This window comes from Setaria italica, chromosome IX (genome assembly GCF_000263155.2).
Source record: "Setaria italica strain Yugu1 chromosome IX, Setaria_italica_v2.0, whole genome shotgun sequence".
NCBI lineage: Eukaryota > Viridiplantae > Streptophyta > Magnoliopsida > Poales > Poaceae > Setaria > Setaria italica.
Genome location: NC_028458.1, coordinates 27,343,296 through 27,352,445, shown reverse-complemented (window position 1 = coordinate 27,352,445; position 9,150 = coordinate 27,343,296). Strand labels below are relative to the sequence as shown.

Here is a 9,150-nt window from a genome sequence, read left to right as displayed (position 1 = left end):
GTGCGCTTTGCAGCGTTCTACTTAGTACTATTAGGCTTCGTAAGGGCTTCTATTGTTCCTGTGTAAGAACAAGAGGTTACATAGTCTAGTATATAGGCTTATATTGTTGCCTTCCGTATAAGAGTTCGTAGCTACGCGATTTGTAGCTACGCTCTTACGGAAACCGCGAGGCCTCTCTGATCATAGGGGGAACTTCGTTTTATTATGTAACAAAAATTTTACATGGATCTACCTCATTAAAAACCTTACCTCTAGAGTAGAGCCCCCCTACCAAGGAAAAGAGTACAGTCCCGACTCAATGACATGAAAAGTAAATGATGAGAAAGTAAAACTGTCACTCTCGGCATTGTTTATAGTTCCACAAGCTGAAGATGATAGGGACTTTTATGGATAGTACTTTCACAGGCTATCTATGTTCCAAGAATGCGGAAACTCCACACCAACTTGGTCCGCGAGGTGAAATGACCCTGGTCTGCTGCTTCTTGTAACAATGTATGGACCTTCCCATGCTTCTTGTAATTTGCCGGGGTTCTCCCAATTCTTTTTTCTCTTTATGACAAGGTCACCTACATTAATCTCCCTTTGTACCACCTTCTTATCTCTCCACTTTCTAGTTTCCTTTTGGTATTTGTCGAGATTGTCCGAAGCTCGAATTACTTCAAGTTCGATCATGTCTTTCTCAACCTTAATGGCATCTTGGATATCTTCGGAACACAGCACCCTTAGACTACCATTCCTGATTTCCTCTGGTGTGACGGCTTCGGAGCCAAAGAGCAGTTTGAAAGGTGTGATGCCTGTGGCTCGAGACTCAGTAGTGTTATGTGACCAAATTACCTTCGGCAGTTTGTCAACCCATTTTCCTTTTTTCTGATCGAACAGGCATTTCTTGATTGCTGAGAAAATAAGGCCATTCGCTCTCTCCACTGCACCTTTGATTGCGGGTGGTAGACCGAGGAGAATGTGACCTTCGTGCCAAGGCTGGAATAGAATTCTTTGAAATCAAAATCAAACTACTTGCCATTATCAATAGTTAACTCTCTTGGTACTCCGAACCTACACATGATGTTCTGGCAATAAAACTTTTGGACCAAAGCCGAAGTTATCATTGCTAAGGGCTTAAGCTTCGATCCACTTTGTAAAGTAATCCACAACAATAGCCGTGAACTTGCAATTGCCCTGGGCTATTGGAAGTGGGCCCACCAGATCCATTCCCCACCTTTGCAGAGGCCATGATGGTGGTATGAGCTGGATTGGTAGAGACGGCGAGTGTCCCTAGTTTGCTATTTTTTGACAGGCTTCGCAGCCTCGGATGAGGTCTTGGGCGTCGCCTATGGCCAAAGGCCAATAGAATCCCTGCCTGATGGCCTTGCTTATGAGGGCCTTGGAACAATGTGAGACCCGCAAAAGCCCCTATGAATCTCGACCAGAAGCTCTTTGCCGGTCTCAGCATCTACACAACGAAGCCAGGGTGTTGAAATTCCAGCCTTGTACAGTTCTCCCTCTATGATTGCATATCCTGTGGCTTTTTGCTTGAGTCTGGTAAGCTCTACTTCGTCATATGGCTCAAAGTATCCTCTCATGTATGCCATGATTTCAGCTCGCCAGTCAAAATGCCAGATAGCATTTACGAACTTTGAGACTGCCTCTTTTGTTGACGGGGTCTCAATGACTTCGTAAAAGATGTCCAGGGGGATTGGTTCATTATGAGCTGCCTTTGCAAGCTTGTCCGCTTCGTCATTTTCTAACCTCGGGATGTGCTTGACGGTGAAGCCTCTGAAGTGCTTTTCCATCAGTCTTACTGCTGATAGATATTTTACTAGCTCAGGCTCTCTAGCTTCGCTCTCCTTCTCAATGTGTTCGTTGATCACCTTCGAGTTTGTCTTTACTATGATGTCTTATTGCCCTAGCACTTTCATTTTTCTTAATGCCAGAAGCAATGCCTCATACTCAGTGGTGTTGTTTGTTGACCTCGTTCCATCAGGGAATTTTAGCCTAACGGCGTAGCTTATTTTTACACCGGTTGGCGAGGTGACAATTGCTGCCACATCGGCCCCTGTATCGCATCAAGCACCGTCGCAGTAGATGACCCAAGGTGCTTCAACTTCGTTATGATCCAGACTTGGAGATGTCCAGTCAACGATGAAGTCAGCCAAGACATGGGACTTTATAGCACTTCTTCTTTAGAAATCAACTATGAACTCTGATAAACCGGATGCCCACTTATCAATTCTACCCGAAACTTCCCTGTTGTAGAAAAGGTCTTGAAGGGGTTGGTTTGTGACGGCCACAATTCTATGTCCTTCAAAGTAATGTTCCAACTTGCGCGCTGCCATTACCACTACATAAGCGATCTTCTCCAGCTCTGACTAGTGTATCCTTGAGCCGTTAAGAGCCTCAGACGTGAAGTAGACTGGTATTTGCTTTAATTTGCCTTCAATTTCTTTCTCTTGGATAAGAGCAGCACTAACTGTCGTGCCCGAAGCTGAGACATACAGCAGCAGTTGTGACTTGGGCTCTGGGGGACATAACTTGGTCATAGACTGCAAGTAGTCCTTGAGCTCTTGGAATGCTTTACTCTACTCCTCCCCCCATTCAAAGGTTCTGGAGCTTTGCAAGACCTTAAAGAAGTGTAGGCTTCACTCTGCAACACGAGCAATGAATCTGTTGTGAGCAGCTACTCTCCCAGTCAACCACTGAACGCCCTTGACCGAAACTAGTTCCTTCATATCAAGAAGTGCTTGAATTTTGTCAGGGCTAGCCTGAATACCCTTCGTTGTGACTAAGCATCCCAATACTTTACCTCTATGCACCCCGAATACACATTTCTCGGGGTTTAATTTCAAATTTGCTGCTCCGAGGTTAGCAAAAGTTTCCGTGAGATCACGGATGTGATCAGCCCTTTTGTCGCTTTTGACGACTATGTCGTCAATGTAAGCAAGTATATTCCTGCAAGGATAGCAATCATTCTTGAAAATGTTTGGCCTGCGTTCTTCAGCCCCTCCGGCATTCTTACATAATAGAATGTTCCAAAAGGGGTTACAAAGCCCGTCTTTCCTTCATCCTCTTTTTTTATTCTGATTTGGTGGTAGCCCGAGAACAAGTCCAGCAATGAGACCATTTCACTATTAGCAGTGTCATCCACGACTTTGTCTATTCTTTCTAGTGGGTAGTCATCTTTGGGACAGGCCTTGTTCAAATCTATGAAGTCAATGCACATTCTCCATCTAGTGTTCTTTTTCTTGATCGGGACAGTATTTGCTAACCACTCTGGATAGAGGATAGGCCTGATTACATTGGCTTCGAGCAACCTGTCTACTTCTACCTTCACGACTTGGGCTTTTTCGTTGGATATTTTTCTCAATTTTTGCTTCTTTGGCTTCATGCCAGGCCTGATGTCTAGATTATGTTCAATTATTTCTCTATCTACCCCTTGTAGGTCACTTGTAGACCAGGAAAAGACATCCTTGTTTTTATTCCAAAACTTGATTAGTTCGTATTCTTCTTCGGGCTCGAGGTTGGCCCCGATGGTGATATATCTGTCCATGACGTATCCGTCCAGCAAGACCCTTTTGGTTTCGCCGTCATATGACAGCTTGAGTAATTAAGAACCTAAATCAAATAATCAATAGGGTGATTAAGAAGCAAATCAAAGCTAACTCCAATTTGCTGAGGGTTAAGGTCCAAAAATACCTAAGATTTTGAACCAAGTGTTAAAACTCCCTCCTATTGAGAATCACTTGTGAAGCAAATAAAAATAAATTTTATATAAGAACTTAAGTTTTGACCAATATACAAGTGGTAGCCCTTTTCAAATGGAACACCTTCCACTCATAGTACTTCCTCTGATTTTGAGCAAAGAGTGTTCCAAAAATCGAGTAGACGATCGGTCAAATTTCAAATCCAACTACAAAACAGCTTGCCAATGCTCTACCAAAGATCCCACAATCCTAATTCCAAGTCCATCGAGTTCCTCATATGTCGGTCTTTATAAAAGTTATAGCCCACACCTTGAACTCCAACTTTTATTTTTGAAAATGCAAGCACAAAGATCAAACTTGGTGAGAAAACACACGTTAAACACGACAACTTTGCACGACATCCATCACAAGCATCTTTGTGCATAATTGAGCATCATGAACATCGATTTGTGTATAGTTGAGCATCATTTGTGCATGAATGAATGTTTTGGCCATGCATTGTTAAATGCCTAGAATTTTATTATTTATAGGTGAAAAATCAAATTTGTGAAGGAACCCCGATTTCTTCCATACAACTATGCCCCCGAATATTTTATTTAAATACTAGAAACCATTTAGTGATTTTACAATATTTTTACCAAATTTGTCAGAGATGTTTTCTTGTGCCAAAAAATCATTTAAATTTCAAGTTTAACTGTTTTGCTTTGTCAATTGTGTGCAAACCATAGCAGATTTTGAGTTTATTCTTGCGAAAATAGATTCTTTGTGATTTTATCTTTCCAATGAGTATTTTTGGGGAATTTTTGGACATCTGTAGCTAGGTTGTTTAAGGGAGCAAAGTTTAATGGCTGAAAAATCCGCGGGCCCACATGGCAGTCGCCTCATCTTCGACCTCACGCCACCTGCACGCCCGTCACTGGTACGCAGCACGAGGATCGTCGGATTGGCCCCTCCCTAGTGCTTGCAGGGCTCCTCCACCCATAGGCCACCAGAGCATCCTCCCACGTGCCTCCCCCGCCGCGCCACGCCTCTCCTCGCGCCTGGTTGGGCAGGAGCCCGCCCGAATGGCATGGGCACCAGGTGGCCGTCGAACTCGGGCGCCGCCCCTCACCACCAATGCCCGTGCCCGGTGCTATGTCACCTTGCCATCATAACTCCTCGCCTCGCCCAGGCTATAAAACGATCCCTCGCCAAGCCTCCTGCCCCTCCAAACCGATCTTCTCCTCCATTAATGAGCTCTCGAGCTCCTCTCGGTTCGTCATCGATTCCTCCCATCTCCCTCCGTCTCCCTTCGATTCCTCTCACCCAAAGCTGTGCCACTTCCCCAGCTACACCCTCAGCCCCTCCTCTCCCTCAATTGTCCATCGAATCAACGGGAATCAAAGTTCCCCCAAACTTCCAGGAACTTTTCACCTGCCACCACTACCTCTACATGGCGCCCCATCTCCCGGCTGTCCTCGTCCTCAACCAAGTGCTCAAATGGAACCTAGGTGAGCTCCTAACCATGATGCTTGCACCCATTTTCTATTTGCCTTAAGTTTCCTCGCCCATTCCCGGCGATGTCGAAGACGTTCGCCGCCACCGCGCAGAGCCATGTGCGTTGCCCCCTTTCTCCCCTACCTGTGCCACGCCGAGGAAGCCCCTTGGCCTGGGCATGGCGCCGCTGCCCTCTCCCTGCAGCCCCGCTTCCTTCCCTCTATCCCATGGCCGGCCCAAGTGCCGTGGGTGCTAAGTCCCTGCCTGTCTATGCGTGTGGTGCTTGTTCTGTCTATGCATGTGGTGCTTGTTCTGGAGGTTGAAGAAGCATAGGGACCCGATTGCTTGGGAAATAAAAGATCTAGGGGCTTATCCATAAAGGGTTGGTTTTATGTTTGAAGGTGGAATCTTTCTAGGGGCTACAGCATAAAAACACAGGGGGTAGATTGTTAATAAAAGGGTAGAACCGTGAGAGAGAAGGTTTTTTCTAGGGGTAGCTTGCAAAGTATTTTCGGGTTGGATTTGTTTGCTGAAGTTAAAATGTTGCAAACTTTGAAAATGCATAGAAACTAGTAGAAAAATGCTAAAAATGTGATTCTTGTTGAGTTGGATTCCTTGTGAAGTCTAGTTTATTTTAGAGCTGAGTTTGTGCATGTTTATTTTTGATATTTTGTGCTATGATTTTTATTTGGTGTGAGAGCCATTAGATGCATTATAAATCACCTATTGCTCCAAAAATGGTGAAACCGCTTTTGTTAGTTCACTTGTGACATGCATGTTCAAGATATGAAAGTTTTGCTACTAGATTAGATGGTTTTCATACTGTTTTAGATTTAAAATGCTTGTTGCCATCTTCATATTGCTAAGGGCATGATAAATAGTGAAAAATTGGTAAAATGATGAAACCACTTTTGTTAACCTTTGCGTTACATCTAAAATCTAGGGAAAATGATGTGGGTACTTTTATGGTTGATTTACATTCCTTTTTAGATTTAATATGTTAAATCGTAGTTTAACTTGTTTAAGCTATATCTACACATTAAAAATTCATTTTGGAATGAATCCACCTCACATAGTTTTGTGTTTGTCTCCTGCTAGTGAGATTTATTTCATGTTTACTTGTCAACAAAAGACTTGAATCTTACAAATTCATGCTTTTTTAGCTTATTGTGCAAAATGGTTTCTTTCGTTGTTCTTATGTGATTTCGTATTGTTGTTAGCAAGATTATTTTGTTACTCAGTGATTTCTTACTGTTTCTTTTATCATTCCATACATTTTGTGAGCATTTGCACTCATAGCATCATCCCTAATGCATGCATGCATTTCATTCAGTTAGAGAGCATATTGTCGGAGAACGTAAACCTTGAGCCAAGGCCAGCATAAAAAAAATCGAGCTTGAACCTAAAAAGAATTAAGGTCAACCACTTAGCTTATAGTCGCTTACTGTTTAAAATATGAAAGCGTCACTAGGCGTCACTATGGGTTCCTTTTAATTTATCTTAGCACTTTAGTAGAACCTATGTTTTACTGTGAGGACCTTCCTAGCCTTGTTGCCATAACTCATCACTCAAGTAGTGTGAGTTAGTAACTTAATCTTGCAAATTTACTTAGTCCTGGTTAGTCATAAAATGACCACTGGATAAAGGAAATGGCAGCAGGATAATCAACACTTTTTCTAATAAGGTTCTTCCTTAATGTGGTTTAATAAACTTAAAATATGATAAATAGTTAAAATGCTCAATAAATGTTGGAAATTTTACAGTAGCCTCTGTTAAGACTTCGGAACCTTCTGTAAAATCTGTAGATTCAGATTGTCACTAAAACTTGAGTTAAAAATAGATCCCTACAATCTACCATAGGGTACTGTTTTAATTTTAATTAATTTTGTAGAAGTTCAATGTATCCCAAAATTTTACAGTAGGTCACTAATGTTATTAGGAAGCCTCTGTAAGATTTTCAGAACCATACCTTATCAGGAGCAACCAAAAACATTAGGAAAATTTAATCCCAAAAAGGAAATAAATAAAAACCATTAGGTAATACTAAGGGTAAAATGGAAATTTAAGAAGAGGTACACAAAAACATTCAAAAATAGGATAACTTTCCAAATGAATCTTGCGCAACCCTAAAGTGAGCCCACCTTCCTTGTGAAGATCTAAGTTGTAAGAACCTTATATATGTACACAATCACCATCACATACACTTAAAACATGAAACTACTTATCTAGCATATAAAGTTTAATGTTTACCAAAGTGTAGTGGTCGTTGCATTTAATACGTCTGTTTAACTTGAAATGCATCTTGCTCACAAACTCGTGAAAACTTGAACATTTTATATGCATCTCGTGTAGAAGCGAACCTCACAAATGGAACCTACGAGTTGACGCCTGCTGCCAAGGAAGGATCTAAAGAGCTGCACCACGTCCAGGCTGAGCAGGAGATCCCAGAAGCTGCTAGCAACTCCCCCACTAACATAGTACAGGAAGGCAAGCCCCGGAGCATATCCCAGTTTTCTAAAATTATGCACTACTTGAGCTAGGTATGTTTGTGCATTAAAGTTCATAGGAGTTGTTTGAAACCCTAGTTGCATGATCCTAGGTACCTTTGTTCTAAATACTAGCATGATAGGTCATGTAGTTGCTATGCTAAATAGGAACTCAGTAGAAGTCGAGTGATTTCCTGTCACTCGCGAGTTATAGGAGTTGCCTATTTAATTATGCTGAAACCATAAGGATGATGAGCGGGGCTGGGCAATTGGTTTTGAATTGGTGGATTGCCCCGTCTATCTAGATGAAAACTGCTAAGGTCGAGATTTGTTAGAACAGTGGTCAAGTGTTTGAAAGTACTAATCTCATACCTAGTATGGGATGGGGAAGCCTAGTACCTGATTGGTCCGGGACGTGGGCATACCTGCTGCAACATGTGGGTACAAGTGCAGCCACAGTATGGCCTCATTCCGGGACCATTGGGGCATTGTATGCCAAGGGATGTGGGACCTGGCCACGTGTCGGGGATTGATGGGGACGGTTGACAAGTGAAGCGAACCCGTCGGGTACGCGGATGTCATGGGGTTAGGTTCACCTTGCAAGGTTTAAAAAATCAATTCGAATTGTCTACCTCTCATAGTTTGAGACTACTTGACTGCACTTTTGCATTGAGTAAGAAGAGGAACAAAGGATGATGAATATATTGATGCTTGAATTAAATTGCTTGATTACATGCTTGCTTAGAATAGGTGCTTACCTAGAATGGATAATCAACTAGAACCTACTGCTAAAACTTGAAAGTAAGGACCTACTTTAGAAGCTTTTGGAAAAACAAACCCCTCAGCCTAAAAGTCTTGCATGTCTAGGAGTCGGTGGAGTAGTTACCACTTGATGGGTAAGCCTTGTTGAGTATTAGTATACTCAGCCTTGCTTGTGGCTATGTTTTCAGGTAGTGCTGATTTCGAGGAAATGGTTGCTAGTTTGACTTGGCCGACCTCACCCCTTCGGGTTGGACGGTCAAGTGGAAACCGTCCTCAGACAACGTGGATCATGGGAATTGATATGATGGTCAGCTTCGCCATGGTATTATGTATCGACGTTTAGACTTTCTCTGAGCTTTATCTTCGTTGTTTGAAACCGTGCAAACTTTGTCTGAATTTTTCAAACTCTGAGGTAATAATTGTGAACTATGTTAATGATATGGGAATGTTGTAATCTCTTTAACCACTCACCTTCATGTGAGCAATGCTTCTCGATCCTGAGTATGTGGTTTCTCGGATGAAATCCGACAAATGACTAAGTTGACTTGTTTAAGGGCATGATCGCGTGTTAGGCGACTTAAGTGCACTTTAGCTAGGTTAATTTAGGCGGTTCCGCCACACGTCAGCACTAATTTTGATCTTTTCTTTGTCCTCTTGGGCTCAACATAAGGCTTCTTTTTCTCCTATTATTTAGCTTCGCTTTGGTTGGATAGGTGGTGGACATTTTT

At 42.5% G+C, this 9,150-nt stretch overlaps 1 protein-coding gene across 2 annotated transcripts; it reads left to right on the top strand.

The window, feature by feature from the left end:
* Positions 1-4,666: 4,666 nt before the first annotated feature.
* On the top strand, positions 4,667-8,888 carry LOC101769333. Of its 2 annotated transcripts, none has more exons than XR_002675970.1 (3): positions 4,667-5,188; positions 7,527-7,714; positions 8,611-8,888. XR_002675970.1 is itself a non-coding variant. In XM_004983251.2 (3 exons), the coding sequence occupies exons 1-3, from the start codon at positions 4,768-4,770 to the stop codon at positions 8,763-8,765; spliced, it is 711 nt and encodes a 236-aa protein (XP_004983308.1). In that variant the 5' UTR covers positions 4,669-4,767; the 3' UTR covers positions 8,766-8,888. The 2 variants fall into 2 exon arrangements, 1 of the variants encoding a protein (XP_004983308.1); XM_004983251.2 differs by having other exon boundaries at positions 4,669-5,188; positions 7,527-7,661.
* The last annotated feature ends 262 nt before the right edge of the window (positions 8,889-9,150 follow it).

What these genes read in the sequence shown, in the direction of transcription:
- LOC101769333 (XM_004983251.2), top strand. Translation starts at nt 4,768, where the DNA reads ATGGGCACCAGGTGGCCGTCGAACTCGGGCGCCGCCCCTCACCACCAA. An exon ending in AGTGCTCAAATGGAACCTAG is followed by an intron (nt 5,189 to 7,526) that starts GTGAGCTCCTAA and finishes CATCTCGTGTAG; the next exon opens with AAGCGAACCTCACAAATGGA. An exon ending in CACTAACATAGTACAGGAAG is followed by an intron (nt 7,662 to 8,610) that starts GCAAGCCCCGGA and finishes CTATGTTTTCAG; the next exon opens with GTAGTGCTGATTTCGAGGAA.